At 35.4% G+C, this 22564-nt stretch overlaps 1 protein-coding gene across 1 annotated transcript; it reads left to right on the top strand.

The window, feature by feature from the left end:
- Nucleotides 1-1194: 1194 nt before the first annotated feature.
- LOC136980024 (uncharacterized) lies at nt 1195-21032 on the top strand. Its single transcript, XM_067276079.1, has 18 exons — nt 1195-1863; nt 3184-3260; nt 4123-4226; nt 5987-6141; nt 6204-6372; nt 6458-6584; nt 6651-6972; nt 10115-10296; nt 10368-10540; nt 11472-11856; nt 12921-13024; nt 13096-13250; nt 17449-17617; nt 17697-17823; nt 17898-18228; nt 18294-18475; nt 18547-18719; nt 20894-21032. Exons 1-18 carry the CDS (start codon nt 1467-1469, stop codon nt 20979-20981), a joined length of 3420 nt encoding a protein of 1139 aa, XP_067132180.1. The 5' UTR covers nt 1195-1466; the 3' UTR covers nt 20982-21032.
- Nucleotides 21033-22564: the final 1532 nt, after the last annotated feature.

Below are 22564 nucleotides of genomic sequence, written 5' to 3'. Positions count from 1 at the left end.
GGCGTTGGGACATTAATTATTAAACGGGAGCGATCGAGCGATAAATTTGCAATTTCTATCTGTTTATTGCCGCGCAAATGGAATGCGTTAAGATTTTTTAAGGAAAGAAGCCGAAATTAGATTATGCAAGAAGGTAGAGCTCTTGGAAGTAAATTTATATTCGGGAGATAATTATATTACGGAAGAATGTTTTCAAATTATTCTGCATTATTATAATGAATTTTAAGCCTGCTCTGTTGGATTTTATAAGCAAATTTATATTTAAAACTACACAGAAATTGAAATTCCTTTGTCGATGTACCGAGGTACAGAAATTAAACGCTTAGAAAATCCTATAGTGTTCCTACTATTAACTAATTGCCATTAATCTTTATACCGTGACAAGAATCCAGTTAAGACGAAAACGCTCAAATAATTACTAGAACAGTAGAAATTTTTCCTACTAGTTACTGTATTGCTCGGTGTTCTTGTAGTTTTATCCTACAAATTGCCTATCCTACAAATAGTTTTATCCTAGAAATTTTGAATAAGGAATAAAATGAAGACAAGTTTGTTAGAAAATTCAAAAGTGTTCGTGCAAAATACAGAATGGGAACGTTGAAGGATAAACGTTAGTAGTGTGTAATATGTAATTTACGAAGAATTGGCAATTGTAGCGCGAGGAAAGGAAACGAAAATTGATCTGAGAAAGCATCTGTTTTAATTGGCACTCGTTAAATATGCATTTGTGGGATGAGAATGCCAGTTAACTTAGGCCCAATTAATGGAAATTTAATTACTCGCAATAAAATAGTAACTTGAAATTAAATTAAAAGGATGTAACGTTTTCGTCGGTCTGGCGCCAGATTTCGTTAACGATAAAATAACTGCCATTTACATGAAAGTCCTATGGGCACTCGTTTGCTCGTACAACTTTTGGTTTCTTTTAATTAAGTTCTCGTCAAAGAAATTAATTTTAATATTTTGACACGCCTACTGACAAAGTACTATGCAACTGTTACTCGGTCAATTATATGTGCTAACAGTTATTTAGAGTTATTGCAAATAATTAACGCCGGGCACAACCAAATTGATGTGGCCAGACACGATTACGAGATCCGATCCATCGAGATAGCGTGGTAGAAGGTCCCGAAATGTACTGCCGAAATCGAGAATTATCATTTGATGCAAATGGACAAATTTGGGATTAACTGGTGTTCTGCAAAATTAACCTCCCATTTATGCAAATAAGCTGTAGACACCTAATTTGCACTCGTGCTAATCAACATCGGAGGCTTGCTTAAACCGAAATGTACATTGGAACATTTTGTACAGGTGCAGCAAATAAATCGACAAATCAGGAGGAGCAAAACGATGGTGTCGTTTCTCTTGTCTGAAACTGGTTTCCCGGTCAGACGTCACAAAAGGAAGTGTTAGTTAGCTGACATTCGACCGACAGCTCTCGCACAATACACTATACGGATGTTATGGATTTTGATGACGTGTTGCCCCACATCGGCGATTATGGATTCTATCAGAAACTGATGTTTTGCGTTCTGGCCATACCGGCCAACATACCCGCTGCCTTTTCTGTCTTCAATATCGTGTTCATATCGGCGGTACCCGATCACTGGTGCCGAGTGCCAGAACTCGAAGAGCAAAACTTAAGTTTGCAGTTTATCAAAAACGTCAGCATTCCTCTAGAGCTGAAGGACGGAAAATGGAAACACAGTAAATGTAAGATGTACGACGTTAACTATACGCAATTAATCGAAGATATTGCTAACGGATACACCCCGATTAAGGAAGATTGGGCAGAAACCGATTGTAAATATGGATGGAACTACGATAGATCTTTGTACCATCGTACCTTACCTTACAGAGGTAAGTTATTAAATTTTAAAGCGTTAAACCTGGTTAAAATCCTCCGATTCCCCTATTTCCATGACAACGGAGCAAAGTTACCACAAAAGCGTTAAAATTTAGTGATATAGACTTAAGAAACTTTAAAGGTTAACTCGGTTACACCAAAAGAGATAGAAATTAGCAGAAAACTGTATTTTAAAAAAGCACTAGGGACAATTTGGACTCGTAAATTTCCGTTAAGAAGTGGGCATTGTGTAGACTATCCGGTTTAATTTAGATACTCGAAAATCCATTCGACTGCGAGTAGTTGTTTAGATGGCAGTTTTCTTATTTATGAGGCTATAGACTTCTTTAATACAGAAAGCAACGATATAGATACAATATAGGTTAATGGACAAAGAAAACAAAAGGTTTTCTGTGATGCAACACGTCGATTTTCAAGGACGCAAACACAATCGAACAATGATTACTTCTTACTCGTAAGAATGTCTCAGATTAATCACTAAATTGGGCCATTTAGAAAGAATAATTTAAGTATAAATTAATTTATAAACGCAAAAATCGAGGTAATTGTACCGCAAAAAATCGATAATTGCGCCATCGTGACACTGCAAATATGCAAATTAATTAGTTGTTTGAAGTTAATACAAATTGGTTTTAATTTACACAATTGGGGAAGAAGATTTTTCTATACAAAAAACAAACGAACCGATCTCTCTTTTGTTCATTATATTCATTCAGAACATTAGTTTCCTGATTAGACCGGGCTTCACAGGCTTTGCAGGAAATTTAATTAACTTGTATCCTCCGTATTAGTTGGCATTAAATTGTCTTTGTGTCTAAATCATTCCTAATTACGGTATTTTAAATGTTCGCACATATTTTAAAGATGAAGACTGACTAACAAGAGACGACCTCGCTCGTCAACTCGACTTTTTAATGATTTTTTTAAAAAATATATCCTCTTAACGTAATCAGTTTTAATGCAGTTCGTGTTGTTTTATAAACATTTTAAGGGATATTTAAATTTCCCGATTTCCTTCGTCGATATCGAGCATTGCAATATCTAAACTTAGAAAGTTTAGACTTTGAAATTTTGAAAACAGAATTTAATTTAATAGGCAATTGAGTGCCAATTCCAAAAGTGTCATCGATTACTTCAATACCTCTTTAGTTTTCGAGATATTGGCAGTTAAAGTTGACGATGCCTGCAAGAAAAAAATAATAATGCTTCCCCTCGGCATTTCCTCTGTCGCAGCTTGGCTAGCTGCGAGAGTGAAGACAGCATTAGGAATGTATTCCAAACGGACAATAGTCTCTAGCATACACATTTAAAAGAAATATATTACAGACCGATTCTGGAAGCCCTGCCAACAGAAGCAACTGCCTTAATCACTTTGCTATTAAAGATGTGCGTGAGTAGGCAGGTTTTTTTTTTCCTGTTTTTTCTTGCATGCACCGTCAACTTTAACTGCCAATAGTTCGAAAATTGTGGGGTGTTGAGATAATTAAGGGCATTTTTAGAATCGGCATTCAATTCTCTATTAAACAGAACTGGGGCCATATTCTAGTTACCGTCTCTCGTCTCTCACAAGCCGGTCGCTGATTGGATAATCCAAATGATTAGCCAATCAGCGACTAGCTTGTGAGAGACGAGAGACCAGAATACGGCCCCTGGTCTGGTTTCAAAGTTTGGAGTCACAATACAATTCGTTTCTTTGTTAGTACTTTGAGCGCTAATCTTGGCATTTACATATAAAAGTTTTGCTGTATTTTGACCCGTGTCTAAATACGGGGCTAAACCTTGATGTTTACGTACAGTACGAGGCCTGAACTTATATATGTAGGCCTACATACATAAGTTTAGCGCGTCTAAGTAAGTACCGAAAAAAGTAACCTTAGCGTTTTAAGCATTTCATGCAAACTCGGACATCAACGATACAGAATCCGCGCGGTGAGTGGTAAAGTTTGATGATGATTTCTACCCAGATTTTAATTTCGTTAATTTTTCTTTGTGCCAAAGAATATTGATCGTAATCGAACCCAGATTAGGAAAGAAAACATTACAATTTTTGAAGTTAATTAATGAAATTAACAAATTTAAAGACGACAACGATGCAATTTTCCGTTTTTGTATTTAAAAATATTGAGATAATTTTTAAATTTTTGAAATACAATTTACTGGCATTTTTATGCCCTTTTAACGATTTCTATACGTCTAAACTTAATCAAAAAAATTGATTTTGTAGTAAATAAAGTTCGATTTTGCATCACTAGATGGACATAGTATGCGACTACCGATGGATGACATCGTTCGCCAATTCCATGTTTTACGTCGGAAGTTTGGGAGGAAGTCTAACTTTCGGTTACCTTGGTGACAAGTAAGTGATTACCCCTTTAATTTAAAATGATGATAATCTTATTATTCGCAGACGTATTTATTCTCCGAAATAAACCAATAAAATTAAGTCTATAAATAATATAAACAAATCATCGCACGCGAGGAAGGCGTGTAAAATAGTAACAAATATAAAAATGATGCTTATCCCCAAAAAATTGAGGTCGTAGAAAGATCACGTGAATCCGAGTAGACGGCCGGAAACAATTTTCCACATCCAGAAGTCGAAAAAGGTATTCTTTACTCAAATTTATTTTACAACGTAAACAATTCTTTACATTTTCTACATTACGAATACAATTAATGGCAAAAAGTACGATTGCGCATTAAACTTGCCCATTAATGGGTAATTTTTGTTGGCTTTCCTAAAATAACCAGTAACGTTTAAATATTTTTCGTGCATGCAGGATTCTTCGCCGGTTTTTGATGGCCCGATAGGACTGGATTGCCGGACTCGAACCCGAATCCTCAGAAATTTTCTCGAATGGTTTGATCTGTTTTTCAGTTTATGCCGCAAGATAATACGATGGTCTTTTCGGCATACTAAAAGCGGTGCTTGTTTATTCAGCCCGATTGTTAAGGATGATAAATCAATGTCACACGCGAATAAAAGGTTTTCCAGCAACGAGACACACCTTTGTTAACGGCTCTCGCTCGTACAAACGTATGGCATCAATCGTTGCTTACGCAATTTTAAATGTTTTTCTCTAAGGTAACTTAGAAATATTACGATTCATCAACACGAACTTGATCGTAATGCGGTATTTCAACGGGTGGTTTCACGGTTATTTTATTTAAAAATAAGGTACTCGGTCCAAATACAGTTCGAGGCTGGTGAAAATTAATTAATATATCCTTGAAATTAATACAATAACGCGTGGTTGTCGTTTGTTATGACTAATTAACTATATTCTATTATACGGTATAAATTCTTGTTAAGGAAAATTACGAAATGAAATTTATCCGTAAGTTTTCTAATAAGATACGAAATGGGGTTTATTTATTTGAATATACTGTATGTCACTACATTTTAAATCGTGTGTATACAGTATATTAAATAGAATATAACAAACGTCGTAACAAAGAAGTTTAATAAGGGTAATTTTTTTACTCCCCTATTTATGCTACTGAAAAATATTGCTAAGACGTGCGCTTATTGCTTGATCCCGGGTTCGTCCGTTCGGTCCAACAATGCATACAATAAATACATTTTGAAGTGCAGAATTACAAATTCAAATATAAACTTAAAGCATTAGAGTGAGGAGATGCAAGCGTTACATAATGCAAATAGGCTTTTCATACTCGAACAAAGTTGTAGCACCACGTAATGTACGACAACACAGAACACCTTCGGGCATTTGATGGCAAATCTGCATAAAAAGACAAAAATGATTGGTTTCCGTACGGATTAGGACTTCAGAGAATGTTCGAAACAATTTCAATATTTTCATCAATATTAGTGAACTTCGAATGAAAATGTGAATATATAGGTAGGCATATAATTGTTACAATTGTGAAATGTGCTATCCTTCACGTCTTAATAGAAAGGACTACTGATCGCTAGATGCAGATTTTATGCTTCCATTAATGGAAAAAAAAAAATCGGCCATCTCAACGTAAAATGCTTGGTATTTCGGAAATATCGTGAATCGCGCAGAAATTTTGCATTAGAATTAAAATTAGTGGTAAAGAAATTTATCATCATTTATACTTAAATTTATGAGAAAATCGATTTTGTTACAGATACGGAAGACGACCGGCCTTCTTTGCCATGTTAATCATTCATTTAATATTCGGAATTCTGGCCTGTTTTCCCCCCAATTACACTTTCTACATAGTCTACAGATTCATGATTGGCACCTGCTACCCTTCTTTGTTTCAACTTCCCTTCATCATGGGTAAGCATTAATGGAAAGTGAAAGTTGTTGTTCTGTTCCGTAACGCAGTCCTTGTTTATCAGTTTTAGAACTGATCAGCCCTGGCAAAAGAGCTCAAAGCGGGATGGTACTGTGCATTATTTTCTCTTTAGCAATGGTTTTGTTAGCTGGTCTAGCATACTCTGTCAAAGATTGGTTTTATTTATCCGTCATCTGCTCGTTCCCTTTCGTTTCGTTGCTTTCGTATTGGTGGTAAGTTGTTTAATTCGATAGAACGTGCGCCGTGTTTACGACGCAAATATCTAAATTTTAATTTATAATTCGTGAAATTTTTCAGGTTTCTGCCCGAATCTCCAAGATGGCTGCTGAGTTGCAACAGAATCAACGAAGCCGAAGTAATCGTTCAGAAGATATCGAAGGCCAACGAGAAAAATATTGCACCGGATTTTCTGAAATCCATTATGGTTAGTTGCTGTTTGTAGATATTATGAGGATCTCGGGAAGGAAGTTTAAAAGGCGGGTTATTTCAGGAGAAGAAAGGAGTGTTGGTAGAAGACAAGACACCCGATCCTTCCATATTCGATCTATTAAGGTACCCAAATATTCGCAAGAAATTTTTAATCGTCAGTTTCGGGTGGATCGTCAATTCAATCGTGTACACGGGCCTCTCTTTGGGAGCCACCCTCCTAGGAGTCAACGATTATTTGGGCTTTGCAATTTCGGGATTAGTAGAGATACCTGGACTTCTGATATCTTGGTTCGCAATGGAGCGGTTAGGAAGATGTTGGGTCATTTGCTTAACCATGGTTATTGGTGGTTTAGCATGCATGTGTACAGCTTTTGTACCAGCAGGTGAGATCTATTTTCCAAAGTTCTTTTTTTTTTTTTTTTTTTGGAGAGGTTGCGCTTAACTAATTATAGCCTTAACGACCATTATAAATGTGTGCATTATAAATCACATGGCAGTTCTTTTGGTAATAGAAATCACTTCGTTTATTAATCGAAATGTACGTAAGAAACACGGTACTAAACATATTATACTCTTTCGAATGCATGTTCTCATTAGAAATGACAAAATTCTTGAAATTCAGAGAAAATGTCGAGCCAAATTGTCTTTCGTTCGAAATTATTTTCGGACTCTTTCTGTGAAGTGTGCAGTCAACTAGGAATTTATGCATTACAACGCGCAAGAAATTTGAAAAATTAGCCTAAAGTAATGATTGGACTATATAGTACCTTAATTTGGTCCAATTCGGACTGATCCGACCCGCGAAGGGGTTGCCTGGCGCGTTAAGAGGAGCTAAGATTAGTTGATCTTTCAATAAAAAATGATGCCCGACAAGTGTCTTCTTCTACCGAAGAAAATGCACTTCTCATTCATTAAGCTTATCTTTCGTTGAAAATAGTGATTTTAATGAAAAATGAAAGGTCGAGAAGTGCCGCGCAACGAATTGTAATTAGTTACGGTATTTGTTACGTTGTGGTGCGTCAGAATTAAAATACAGTAAAACCTCGATTTAACGGCCGTCCCTCGCCCCCGAATTAGTCCGTTAGATCGAGGTTTTTCTGTGTTTATTTTCTCCTCGGAAGATAACTCGTATTGTTCTCTACCTTGTAATTGTCGTTTGTCAATTAGCATTTCCTGAAGATGCGCTATTGTACTTGTATCGTGTCAAGGATGAAATATTAGCGTTTCCGCTGGAGGAGTAAAATTACTTTCTTATAGTAGTGTCTTAATATTCGAAATTTATACGTCTTACGTTTTGAAACCTATATTTACTCACTGTATTATAAATATAGACGTCAGATGAATCCCCAAATCAACTAAATACCTATCACTGTCTGCTGTGTAACTTGTGTTTGAAATGTAAAACATTTTTGGAGGTTTGCAATATTACAAATGAAGTTTTCTACCGTCGGCACGAGTATAACACGTTTCACGGGCCATATTCTACCATCAAATCGCGTATCTAAAGTAAAAATTTGTGTAAATTCTAATTAGAATTTATGGTGAGTCAACGAGTTTTAAAAATAAATGGCAAAACTTACTTCGTACAAGTGTCTAGTGCATTTGTCTGTGGCAATTCATAAGCCATTGCTTTCTTCCCTGTTTGTCGCCTGGAAACCCGAGCATTCCAAAACCTTTCTCGTTCCTCGAAGGGTAATTGGGAGCTGAACATATTGTCGTTGAAGCACCACTCACAAGTCTGCTACTAGCGCCATTTTGCATTCAATATGGCGGATAGGTAAAATTGTCTATATCTGGTAGCCTCATTGCACATCGTCTTAGCGTTACGTTTTTAGGCATTCTTTTAATACGAGGAGAAAAAGTTTGTGCAGAAATTATTCAATTTTGTTCTATTGTTAGATTTCGTTAAAACAAAGCGCACATTAATTCGTTACATTTAGTTACTATTATGACCGTAGTGACGGAATGAAGGTCGTAATGCAAATGTACTCGATTTTCATTTCGATAAATTTATGTCGTTACGTTAATTTTACCGCTACGGTTACGAGGAATTACATAAAATTCTGCAAATTTGCATACAAATTGTACGCGAGACTTTTTATTGTGACGACAGTAGCATCTGTTAAGAACCTTTTGGATCAATGCAAACAAATTAAACTTTAAGGCAAAGTAAACCAAGGGGCTGATTTTCTTCTTACTTTGATTCTAGGCAGCAAAAATACATAACATGGTAAAATGCCTAATTTATCGGAATTCGTAATTGTTCAAAAATCCGCTCTCGTCTTAAAAGACGAAGGGCCAAACCGTTAACGAGAAACAACCCCACAGGTCAGGGTCACGACCTTTGCGCATTCGGAATAATTCACCTTATCCACCACGGGATTTCGTAATGAGTGGAATTAATGGTAATTGCAACGAATTGATAATTTTTCTGTGTAATTACTACCGTAGAGCATCGTCAATGCCCCAACGTAATTGGACTATTAATCGTAATTATATATTTAAAAAATAAAAATTGCGATATAATCCGTAATTTAGTAATTTGGAATAAATATTTCAAGAATTCTTACATAATTCTGCGTAGTTTTATAATAATTATATCCCAAGTATATTTTAAGTATATTTTAACTGTAAAAATTTTAAATAAATAATAATATATCGAAATCCTCTTGTTAATTATAACAAAGCTACAGTAGAGAGTCGTTAATCGGAACGCCGGTAATCGGAACGATTTTCAGTCGGACCGTGTCGTGCTGAATCGAACGTTTTTGATACTAAATTTACTTCTAAAGTATAATTTTCATGTTTTTATATTCTTCAATATATTTATTTTGTTTGTACAAAATGCAGAAATAATTTTTAACGATACGATAGCCTCGATTATTATTATAAAAATTTTCGTTAGGCTTAAAATCGACGAAAATTCAACGCGAAGCGACACGCAACGGAGAAAAATTTGAACATCGGACAGGTTATTATATTTTTTCGTACAAAGTCGGTAATGGGAACAAATGACTAATCTGAACACTCCCAGTCCCCAATTGATTCCGATTTTCGACTCTCTACTGTACTTTGATCAAACTTCGATACAGCGCGGTTCTAAATAGAAGAACGTTGTATCGAAGCGTGATCAAAACACCTAATAGAAGAGCGTCGACCTCGAACAACGCCAGTCAATGCTTAAGAACGAATCTTTCCGATAAATATTAGACTAAATAAAACCCTTTGCCGTACAAAATCGTAGACATTAAACAGATTTTCAATTCGAGCTGTCCGCCATTAAGAGCCTGCTTTTTACACGCGTTTCGGCCACATCCTGGCAGTGCCAAGTGGTAAGGATTTCCGGATGGAAATAAGGTAACGCAACACCTAGTCCGTCGAACCAGGTGGAGACTTTGTATGGGAAACGTCCCATTTAATTGTAAAATGCCGCGTATGCTAATTAAACCAGGCTTTTTCTAATTCTAGTGTTTTCGTTAATACGTCTTGTTCGCTTCCTGATATATATATTCGACGTGTTTGCAGATTTTATCTGGGTAACAGTTACCCTCTCTAACATCGGGAAGTTCTGCATCACCGGTTCGTTCGCGGTCATCTACGTCTACGGATGCGAGCTCTTCCCTACTGTTTTAAGAAGCATAGCGCTAGCCACTGCCTGTTTTATCTCCAGCATCGGTCTGATTCTGGCTCCTCATCTGCTGACTCTGGTGGGTATCCGAGGATCTTCGCTCCTCTCTTCAATCTGTCGCAGTACACGCAACGGGTTTTCTGTTTGCAGTCGGAGTCGTACGGTCGTGCCATTCCCGTCATCGTAATGGGTGCCATATCTGCAGCCGGAGGCCTTTCCATCTTGTTTCTACCCGAAACTTTAAATTCCCACTTGCCACAGACCATCGAGGAAGGCGAGAATTTCGGCAAAGATGTCAAATTTCTGAGTTGTCCCTGGACTAAGTAAGTGCTTTTTGATTTATCCGGCCGCGGACTTACGCGCCGTTTCCTATTGTAATTTTAAAAACCGTTTAATTAAAGGAAACGCCAAGAAGATCGGCGGAAGAACGGCGTGTGTCTTCACGATTTCAAAGAAAAAATTTAGATCTCTAACAAAGATTGCTTCGGTTTCGCTAAAGAATTAGCTTAAATTAAATACTTAAAAAGTCATATTTATGGTTCTTACTATCGCATATAACAATAAAGTAGTGGATTTTTACTTATATTTATTGCTTTAGAAGCGCAACAAGTTAGCAAATAAGCAAAAATGTTCTCTTGATCTCTAACTCGACCGACAAAATATTTATAAACGATTTGATAATAAAAATTGTGTAAGAAACCTTTAGACCGCTCTTCGACCTCACCCGTTTCCTTTTATGCAGCCCTAAGTAGTTCCAGTTTGCATTAATTTACGCCGCGTTAATGGAATCAATAAGTAGATTATTTAGGTGTGACGTAACACTCGTCTCCACGCTTTAAATATATGTTTTTTTTAGGTGTAGATTTGGTGTATTTTCAATAAGTTACGTCCTCTGTTCAAGTAGTCGTTAATCTCGGATGCTTTGTCGAATTTCCCGTGACGTAAATTCACCGGCGCGTGTAATAAACGACGACTACTTTACATTATCCTCAACGGAAACACTAGGAAGGTTAGATAAATTCAGGATGTAGTTTGTAAAGACGATGTCGAGCAGGAATCGGAGCCGATTAAGCGTATTTTAAAAACCTCATAATAATCGTTTGTGGTTCGGAAATGCGTCCAACGTCCCTTGTAACTTGGAAGCATCCTTTCTTACGATATTGGAACCAATGAGGAAGTAGGCAGACTTCGATCACGTGTCGGGCCATATTTAAAATCGAACGGCCAATTGCGGCCGTGTCAATACGGATTATAAAGTATGGAGTTCGACGAGGTGCTGCCCCACGTCGGCTCTTACGGCAAGTACCAAATATTACTGTTGGGTCTGTTGGCTCCCGTGGCCAACATACCTTGCTGCTTTACTTACCTTAGCGTGGCCTTCGTTTCCGCCACCCCCGATCACTGGTGCCGAATTCCGGAACTGGAGGGACACTTTCCCCAAGACGTAATTAAGAACATCAGCATACCGCTCGAGACCAGAGATGGCGTCGAAATGTACAGTCAGTGTGCCATGTACGACTACAATTACACTCGAATCCTGCTGGAGGGTGTCCCCTCTGACGTGGACGTCCCTCGGGTACCTTGCAAGAACGGCTGGAATTACGACAGATCCGTCTACGAGAGTACCTTGGTTACCGATGTAAGTCCCTCTGTTTCGATTATCTTTTCAAGTATACGAGTAGCCTAAGAGTCGGTTAACCGAGGTATACTTTTAAACGCTCTTTAAGCTTCAAAAATTGTAAATATCGGTTAACGGACTTCGGGCTACTTTGATAAGCTATTACTCCGTAATTTTGCCAAATCCCGAAAGTAATTAGGTGTACTCTGAGGATTTTTATGTAATTTTTTAAATTGTAGTATTAAAATTCCCGCCTATTTACAGGTTCTCACTTATTTCGCATCCAGTAACAGGGCGCCTTATACCCGTTTACATGCAGAAAAGTCCAAATTTACCGTCCAGTTCATCGTTATAATAATAAACAGAGATGATAAACCAGAAGATAATTATCAAAGATAACCTTCTGAAAACTGTTTTAAAATCTTTATTTATACTTAAATTTATGAAAATAACTATTACATCATCGATTTTAAGCAATTAAAACGTAAATATTTACCAGCAGAATTAATTAAGAGAAAAAATTTGAGTAAAACGGAGTGTAACAACATAAAGGTCTTTACGAATTACAGGAATCCCGTGTTATTAAAGACTAAACATCGCTCGACACCTCATAATTTTAAAGACTCGTAAAAAGGACAATTCGAACCATTAAAATAAACTCCGATTATCGATCTCGAACCTCTGAACTTTAACCTAATTCGTTAGGTATGACATAATTATTACTGACACGTGCGTGTTTTGTACACTTATCTTTGTATAATACTAGGCTAATTATGTAATTAACGATGATTAATTCAATTAATTGTAAACAATATTGTTTACCATACCAAATAATTGTTCTCATTTTGCATAAAATGTATATAAGATAACTTTAAATTTTAAGAATATTCACTTACTATTGTGATTTTCGTACATTTTTAGTCGATTGTTACATATATTTTGAGTTGGAGTAAGGTGAAATCGAACCCGGAACCTTACGCGTATTCTATAATTTTATAAATTGCGGAGTATTCATTTCATGTTATGCAGTTTACCTTACTAGAATCGAATTATAAATTTGGTAAATTCTGTTTTTCTTAACGAAGATGGATGTCGTATGCGAAGACAGATGGCTTCAATCACTTGCAGAATCCAGTTACTTCTTTGGGACCATCGTAGGTAGCATCATTTTCGGCAATTTAGGGAACATGTAAGTCATTTTAATGGTTAAAATTTTATTTTAAAGATATTTAAATACTGAAGTAGCTCTATTTTCTTTAGTTATGGCAGGAAACCAACCTTCTACGTGCTGCTCTTCCTGAACATCGTGGCCGGCATTCTGTCTGCCTTCCCTCCTAATTACACGGCATATATTGTTTATAGGGCATTTATAGGCACTACTAGCATTGTCATTTTCCAAATTCCTTTCATTTTGGGTGAGTATTTTAATATTTTAGTCCACGTAGTGATGAGGGTGGTGATGCAATCAGCGCGAACTGTTCTAATAACCTGTCGACACTGGACATCAGTATGCTTAAATAGTTATATTTCGTGCTGACTGATAAATGATTAAGAGTTAAACGCGGGTGACAGATGAATGAAGCGAAATGACCTATTCGCTCCCATCTAAGATTAACAAAGTTAACCTTGATCGAATGTTTATGAGGAAAAACTTGAAAATTGGTTTCGACCGGTTCCAATCAAACATCGCCAATAATCCACATCCCCTTACGTCAATTCCTAACGAATTTATTCTAGATATAACTACCAAAAGGCCCTTAATTCTTGACGTCACAGTGTGGGTATTGAAATCTAATTCGCCAGGAATTGTTCTAAAGACTAGAAATTGGGAGCCATACTTTCTTCGTTTCGCACGTAATTTCCAGCACATTTCATAAAGATTTTACGATAAATTTATAAATACTGCACCTTACCCGTTAATATTATGTACAGTACGTATTTTGATGGTGTAATTTTGAATCCAACACTCGAAATTCCAGTTCAAAAAGACCTCCACGCTATCGTTGAACCTTTCTCGACTTCATTCGTAGCCATTTTTGATTCTACGTCACCCGTGAAAGGCCTGGTATCGGACCTCTTGGAGATCGAATTTTTCAAGTCCCATTGTATTAAAGCATTTCTCGAGTATTTTCAGGCCTGGGTTAAAAGCCTTAGTCTTAGTTCCTTCGCTATTTCACCAATATTATTAATATTTCACAATTTTTCCAGAAAAGTTTTAATATAAAATACATCAAAAATTAATGTAATAAATTCAATTCTTATTATTTACTATTAATTAGAGAAATTTTAGTGCAAATGTCTTTAAACTGGTATCTAAATTTGACATTTAATAATTATTTTTCATAAATTAAATTCTTTGACAGTTAGCCATCGTTAATAACACGTCGCCATTAAAATCTTGATGATAAGAGTTTATCTGAAATTCGTCCGCAAACACATCACCTTAGTCCGATATCGTAAATATTCAAAGTTTTGTAACTAAAATATTCATTCAAATAAATTCGGTATGAAATATTTTATTAGTGAACGTTTTAATAAGAAAAATGAAGAGTTTACATTAATGCCAAGCCATTTCTTATCAATGATGCAATGTTACGTGTCCATCATTGATCATCACGTGTTTAATGTTGATATTTGATGCGACGATACGATGACGATAAGCTCTATTTTTAAGGTGATTTTCTTTAATAATTTAAATAAAATCGAAATTAGAGAAAACATTACACACAAACAATAACTTCTCCTCATCGTTACTTTCGAATCGCCATAGAAATTGCCTGCAACAGTTATCATCGTCGTAAAAATTCACGTCGGCACAAGCCATATATAACTGGTGGCTAATTACGGAACGATTCCGTAGCCGTAGTTCTGTTCTTTACCACGAGAAGTCGCTACTTCGTGACGTCAAGAAGCTGGACAAGCATTTATTCTAATTTACGGTCGGTTGTGACGTCACCGAATTACGTGACGGAACGCAATCGGTGTAAATACACCACAGTCAGAATTAATTTATTACAAACAAAATTTGCTACCGTTCGTTTCTCGAACGGCAAAATTGTCTGTTGTCTAATATTCAATGTTTATATTGTAGCTTTAAAAAACGACTACTGTTCATTATTGTTGTAAACTTTCCTTCTTAAATTCTTTTAAACTCAAGGTTTTCCTGTTGAATTTTCACTCTTTTACTCAAAATTTTTGTATTATTTAATAAAATTATTCATTGTTTTTTAGAAATAATTTAAACGTTTTATATTAGAAAATTTGCAATATTTTATTTTACAATTAACGTTTATCTTTGAAATGTTCCACAAAACCAAACTCAGTTTTCTCCACGGGCATCCTTATTTGGTTTTCACCAGATTTTTAAAAAACCTAACCCTGGCCAATACCAAGAGTTAAGTGTATCCTACGTAATTTGAGTGGAGTCTTTTGAATCGGTAGTTTAAATCCATCAACAAATTATCATCGTCAGTAAAATATTAGCGAACTTTCTGCAGCCTCCTTTAACAGATCTGCAATGATTTATTTGAATGTTAGCCGAGAAAAAAGATTTATTGCAACATTTTTATATACACAATCTGTTACTGAATGTTTTCTTTTTGTAGGTACATTTCTGAATTGAGCGTAGTCGTGATCCCACGAGTACAATTTATAAATTCCATGATTTTTTAGTCGGTTCTCGACTCCTCTATGGCTTTCTATTCGTAGAAATCTGTCAAATACAGTACATAATATTTTTATTTACTACTGAATGAGCTGTTAATATTCACGAAAACAATTATTTTAAGATACATTAATTACATACAGCATTTTTAAAATTTCGGAACAGAATTTACTTACCCTTCGTATTTTTGAATTCCAGTTTCACAATTTCGCAGGCAAGCCCATGTGCGGGTACAGTACTTTTTCCAAATGTTCTCGTAATCGAAGGGAAGTAGAAAATCCTTCGGAACGTGAAGTCTCTCCACAGAATATAGGCTTTTCCTCCACCGGGATTTGCTATGTTCTAATCTTGCGTGCTTGTTAGTAAGATTTCCTTTTGAGAAGTGCTTATTGCATTGGATATATCAGAAATTACTTGTTGTTATTGCGATAATCTCCATAACGATTTCTTAGCAACGTAGCAGAGTTACTTCAAAACCAATTATCGATGATAAAGTATGGTTTTAAAGCTAAAATATCGACAAAAAATTCCAAGCGCACCGTACAGTACTACCTGAACGTCACGACACTAGCGGCATCTCGTGATAAAACCCAGAACTACGGCTACGGAATCGTTCTGTAATTAGTCGCCAGTCATATATGGCTTGTGGTGACGTAAAAATAATAATTATCTATCTTAATTATAACGGGGTAAGTGGAAAAATCTCTCTTAAAATCGACAACGAATTGCAATTTACATGGATAAACATTAAAATCCATACGTCAAGTATTTCGGCGGTAGCTGGGCCCTTGCAATTTTTAATATCTACAATTAGTTTTACAATTTAACGAAAATTTTAGGGGTGGGCCACACCCGAATTCATTACTGCATAGCTGTAATTTAAAAACTTTTAAGGCACATTGTTTCCATTCAAAAGATTTTCTGATCCGATATTGTAGATGTGTATCTGTAACCTGCAATTGAATAGAAGCTTATTCCTTGTCCGTGCTTAAGTTCATTAGGTTTACGTCAGCGCGAGCCTTATACGAATTTAACGCTATTACTGCAAAATGTCCTATTATCTCATACAAGATGAGATAATAGGACATTTTGAAAACCATGTTTTGAAACCATGTTAAATGTTACTGTATTTGTTTTGAATGAGAAAATAATGGAAGAGACGAAATTCAATTGTTTCAATTTCCTCAAAAATAACCTTCGAACAGTGACTGAGGGCAATGTAAATGCTCTTCCTTTTATGTAAAGTTATAATGTCTGAGTCTGTACATTGCAAGTTATGTGCAGTTTCTATTATACTCTAATGCAAGTTCTGTGCAGTCAAGTGTTGTTCTCGCATTCAAAACTTTCAAAAATCATTGAAATCTCGACTTTATGAATGTATACTAAGCTTTCGGTTGCCTATTCGGGGTTAATTTGCCAGTTACACTCACAATCCCTGTGTATATTACACTAGTAATAAAAAACTTACAAAAATATTTTATACGTGTAGTTAGTACTTACCAAGTTTATAAAAAGTAACTTTCATAAGTATGTGGAAGCAGCAATAAAGGTCTAGAAGAGCCGTATGCGGCTCGCGAGCCACTATTTCGCCATAATAATAATAATACATTAAAAAATCACAGTACAAATTAGAAAGTTTGCATTTTAATAGATCTAAAATATAATTTAATATATAATTAATATGATCTGTCATCTTAAAAAGTACAGTCAGATTTTGATTTTAGCGCCAGCATTTATCGTTTTTATTTAATATTTATGTGGCATGGATCTTCCGTATAAATAATTCGTTGGCGCTTTTACGATAGGGCACCATTTGGAAAGTCACCACATCGAGGTTTGTATGTTAGTAATAATATATTATACGAGGCTATTATATTAATAATTCAGTTAAGGCGATTAGGGAATTTGAGTTTAAAGGTGATAAAAATTAATTATTTCTATATTTACAGCTATGGAGATGATGAGTCCACAAAAAAGATCCGTATCGGGGATGTTCATATGCACCATGTTTCCAGTGTCCATATCTTTCATGTGTTTGTTGGCATACCTTTCACGCAATTGGTTTATATTATCGTTACTAACTTCCTTCCCTCTGATACTCTTCTTCATCATTTGGTAGTAAGTCGTCACCCGGAATAACTTCTTACAACTTTTTTTTTTTTTTTACATCAAATCTTAAGAATGAAATTCTTCTTAGTTTCGTTCCAGAATCGCCAAGATGGCTCATGACACAGAATCGAATCGATGAAGCCGAAGTCATCGTCCAGAAAATGGCAAAAATCAACAAGAAGAAGATCGAACCCAACTTCCTGAGGAACCTCATGGTAAAGCCCACAGATTCCTCCTTAAGCCATAAAACAATAAAAAATTTTAAGATAAATTATGTCATCGTATTTAGACGTCGAAGGGTATCAATCATCAAGAGGATAAAAAACCGGATAAGAAGTTAATCATCTTACAAATGATCAAGTACCCCAATATAAGAAAGAAGTTCTTCATCATCTCCTACGGGTGGTTGGTAAATGCCATCGTTTACGTGGGTCTTCTCTTGGGAGCCACCATGTTCAGCATTAACGATTATCTGTCCGTCACCATTTCCGGTTTGGTAGAGCTTCCGGGTGTCCTGATATCTTGGTGGGCCATGGACAGATACGGTAGACGAACCGTTATCTTGACAGATATGGTAGTAGGGGGGTTGGCTTGCGTCTGTGCGGGTTTCGTTCCCGGAGGTAATTCCAATTTCTCTCGAACACCAATCTAAAATGTTCGGTTCCATCAAGCTTTTTCTTTGCAGATTACATTTGGACCATTGTCATCTTGGCCAACATCGGAAAATTGTGCATAACCGGTTCCTATTCCACCATCTATTGTTTTGGAAGCGAGTTGTTTCCTACAGTTCTTCGCACTTTAGCCCTGGCTACCGCCTCTTTAGTGGGCAGTATAGGAGCGATAACCGCACCATACATACTCTACCTGGTATCCAACGATTCTTTATATATTTTGGTGTAGTTTGCCTTGGAGATTAATGCGGTTCTGTTGTCTTGCAGGGGGCGTTATACGGAAAGGCTTTACCTGTTATCATCTTAGGAGTGTTGTCTGTATCCGGCGGTATCTGTACTCTGTTCCTGCCAGAAACTCTCAACGAAAATTTACCGGAAACCTTGGAAGAAGGCGAACAATTTGGCAAAGATGCCAAAGTTTGCCAATTTCCGTGCACGAAGTAAGTTTATTGCATTTTTTATTTGAAAGTCGCAAAGTTAATCATTTAAAATACGTGCGAGTACTTCAAAATATTCGTACGCCTCTTACGGATATTTGCGTATAGATTTAGCATAAGGCAGTTAATCCCAAATATAATATTTCGTGTAATAAATTACAATATCCTAAAAAACTTGATTTTCCAGGCTAAATCCTTATAATTATTGAATAATTTTCAAATTTTTTCCATTATATATATAGCCATTTTGAGATTGCCAATTAACTCGTACACTGGAGGAATTGAGAAATTTCGGGAATTTATAAGCAATTACAAATTAATTTTTACCTATGCAATTAGTAAAAAGTAATTTTATTCCACTTTTGTCGAGGTTTCTATTTGGAAAACGATCGTTTCCGTTAGCATTGCGTGTCTGGAACAATGGGCGCATTGCTGGTTAAAGAAGTTTTCGTACAGCGGGATAAACAAGCCGAGCCAAGGGCGTTTATCCAGCTGTACGAGCTTTTCGGTATATCCGGTTCGGATAGGATTAGAACACGAGGGACGAGTTCGGATCCTACCCGAGACACGCTCATCTCAGCGTAAGATTGAATACGAATTCGTCAGTAAAATTCTACCGTATCCACAAGTTTCCAGAACGTGTTTCTGAATTCTGCCACACGAGGACGTATGTCTTGGCAGACATTAAGATACCGCAAGTCGTTAGTGTAGGTCTGCGATGTTAGTTTTTCATTGCGACTTGCCTTAACCGGTTCGGGTAGATTATGGCAGCCAACCACTACACAATATGGCCAGAATGTTTTTTTATAAGTGGTTTGAAGCTTATGCGATGTACACGAAAACGCGATGCATCGAAATTGTCCAAGTATCCAACTGTTCTAGTTACATTCATTTCCGTCATGAAAAAATAAGTAGAGAATGGGTAACCAACCATGCATGCACTGTACATCCAGCTAGATAAATAACTTTGCTATCATAAGACATAAAGGTCATACAAAATGATTACTTGCAGATAGGGTTTGTGATGGCTTTACATTTATCTTAAAAACAAATGTTTTGTGACATTTAATAAATATAAAATAGAAATACGACTTCACAAAGTTGGGACCTTGTCTTGTCTTTTACTTCCGCCGTTCACACCATCAGCAGTCCTTTAAAGTTCACAGTCTCTCGGAGACGACCTTTCTTTTGAGGCTACTGCCTCCGTAAAAGAATGTAAAACAGGTAAAAAGCGTCCTCTGGTGTTATCGCCACAGTTAATTTATCACATTTTAAGTAAATCATTAAATACAGGAACATGGCCGGAACGGCGGAAGTAAAAGACAAGACAAGGTCCCAACTTTGTGAAGTCGTATTTCTATTTTATATTTATTAAATGTGAATAACGCCGGCCATGTTCCTGTATTTAATGTTTTGTGACAGTATCAATTAGAATTTCACCTACTTTACCTCTTGAAAAATAATTGAGAGTCAAAACCCCTACAATTAAGCTTGGTAATCATGGGCCCTACTTTTAATAAGATATTCAAAGATAACCGTTATTCCACGATTTTATAGTACTAATTGGTGAAAACGACTGTGTTCGTTGAAGAATAAATTAAGTCTAATGCAAAATTTTCGGATATTCTGTGAATGTTTTGGACTATTTTATGAATTAAACGGCGATACAAATATTTCCTGATAGCTGATAATGGCGGAATATTAGTAAAATTACAGAAGCCAATTATTATTCAGAAACAAAAAAATAAATTAAGAAAAGTATTTATCAGTTTTAAAAGATTGAGAAAAATTTAAATTTGTGTAAAAACGATTGAGAATATTCTTTGTTAGTAATTGTAATATATTAAATTATAAAGTGGGCATTATCTATTAGTAATTTCAAAATCTATTATATTCTCACTGCAAGAACTACAGAACTATACAATTATCTTAATGGCATCACATACGGAAAAATACATAAACCTTCTGTGGCGACTTGTGGATAACCTGTATACTTTATACACTGGCGTTTTGCATACGACGCCTTTTTACTGTATATCGTAGAAATCGAGAAACTTGCCGTACGTTTCCCTTTCACGGTGAATATTTTTAGAAAATTAAGCGTCTAATTTATAAAATTCGGTAATCGAATACTCGTGAAAGACAAATAGAGAATAAATAAAAATATTTTTTTTCAGCCGCCAAAAGAAGGAACCGGTGAAAATGTCCAGATTTAGCATGCATAGAGATTCGAAAACAATTAGCCTCTACGACTACGGAGTGTAACCGTCCACCGTTACGTAATTTATAGAAAATTTAACAAAACTCTAGTGGTGAATATTTTCGCGGTTTCTGGTGAGTCGATTCAAACGTATCTTTTTCCACTTAATTCTAACTGGGTTATTGTACAAATAACATGTCTAAAACATTCGTCGTCGAAATACTCTATGAAATTATCTGCTAGCGAGGATTTTACGTGTACTACGGCTTACCTTTGATGACTTCTTTGACACAAATCGTGTTGGAACCGCAACGGAAATCCCGGATGAAATTTTTTCTTCTTCTAAATCTTGATAATCGTACGAAATTTCTCTATCAAGTTTCGTTGTATATTCTCTACGGGTGACCCGAAAATCGGTAAACAGTTTTATTATTCAAAAGAGATCGGATAGTTTTTGCAGAAGAATTACAAAATACTGTTAACTGAATTTTGGGCCACCCAGTATATTCATCGATAAACTATATTTTTGTATGTTAACTACTTATAATTAATACAATCCCGACAATAAAATGGCCGTCGACGTTCGCTAATAATCTTCCACGAATGGAACAATGGCCTAGTCTTCTAGTTTTTTCCTCTAATAAATCAATATTTTACTACTATTTGGTAGTTAAATATTGATACTCTTTCGATTTTTTATTTTTTTAATATAATAATTTGAAAAATGTTAAAACTATTGTATCTGAATAGTGTGTATATATTTTATTTTATTAAATTTTCAAAAAGTTAGTTGCTTGACTTACTTTTAAATTAAGAGGTTCCTTTAATGATTTAATATAAGAAAATATGTTGAAAATTTATTTTCTATAATGCTTATGGTACAATTTGAAGATATAAAGCATTTTATGAACGAGTGTCATATAAAATTTAATTCCCTATTACAGAACAATTCTTCCATTTTATGAGTTTGTATCGTTTTAAATATGATTTTCTAAATTATATCTGTTCCTTATTTAATTAAATTGTCAGCAAGCACAATCTATTTTGCATTATATATCGGGACTAGAGGAATCAAAAATTTTGAACTTGGCAGGATTCTTTTTATGTATGGTTAAAGGGCACAAATTGAGAGAGAGATAGGGTCAGGTGTCGTATCTGGAGTGGGATCAGACTTAATGAAAATTTTACTTGAGATTTTAAAAATATTGCAAATGCCATCTGTATCCTCAAAATTAAGCTTCTTCCCTTTTTACAATAATAAATAATATAAAAATTATTTTTTAATAAAATCTGTTAACAGATGGTGCCACACACTATTTTAACTTTAGATGAATTACTCCTTTTAATAGAAAGGTTTAATTTTGTTAAATATTATTTTAGAGCTTTTGTTGTTATACTAGGATATAAAATTTAAGTAACTGAAAATTACCAGATTCCCTAACTGTCTCCTTAAAACTGTTGCCCCTGCTAGTTTTCTTTTTAAATGTAAACACTCGATATGCTGCTTTAATAAAATGTGAAATGCCAGGAATACTTGTACTTGTTCCTTGTTTTTGTTTTTATTAATAAATTATGATATAATTAATCTACTTTGTAATAAAATGATTTTCCTTTCCTTAAATACATTTGGTAATACCAAAGATTTTCA

This window comes from Centruroides vittatus, unplaced genomic scaffold (genome assembly GCF_030686945.1).
Source record: "Centruroides vittatus isolate TY-2023 unplaced genomic scaffold, ASM3068694v2 contig_1159, whole genome shotgun sequence".
NCBI classification, from domain to species: Eukaryota; Metazoa; Arthropoda; class Arachnida; order Scorpiones; family Buthidae; genus Centruroides; species Centruroides vittatus.
Note: the sequence above shows the minus strand (reverse complement) of the source record. Positions and strands in the feature narration are given on the sequence as shown.

Excerpts from the sequence above, each read along its gene's own strand:
- LOC136980024 (XM_067276079.1), top strand. The coding sequence starts at position 1,467 with ATGGATTTTGATGACGTGTTGCCCCACATCGGCGATTATGGATTCTAT. Across the intron at positions 3,261-4,122 it reads CTTTGCTATTAAAGATGTGC|ATGGACATAGTATGCGACTA; the intron begins GTGAGTAGGCAG and ends TTGCATCACTAG. Across the intron at positions 17,618-17,696 it reads CTCTTCTTCATCATTTGGTA|TTTCGTTCCAGAATCGCCAA; the intron begins GTAAGTCGTCAC and ends AATTCTTCTTAG.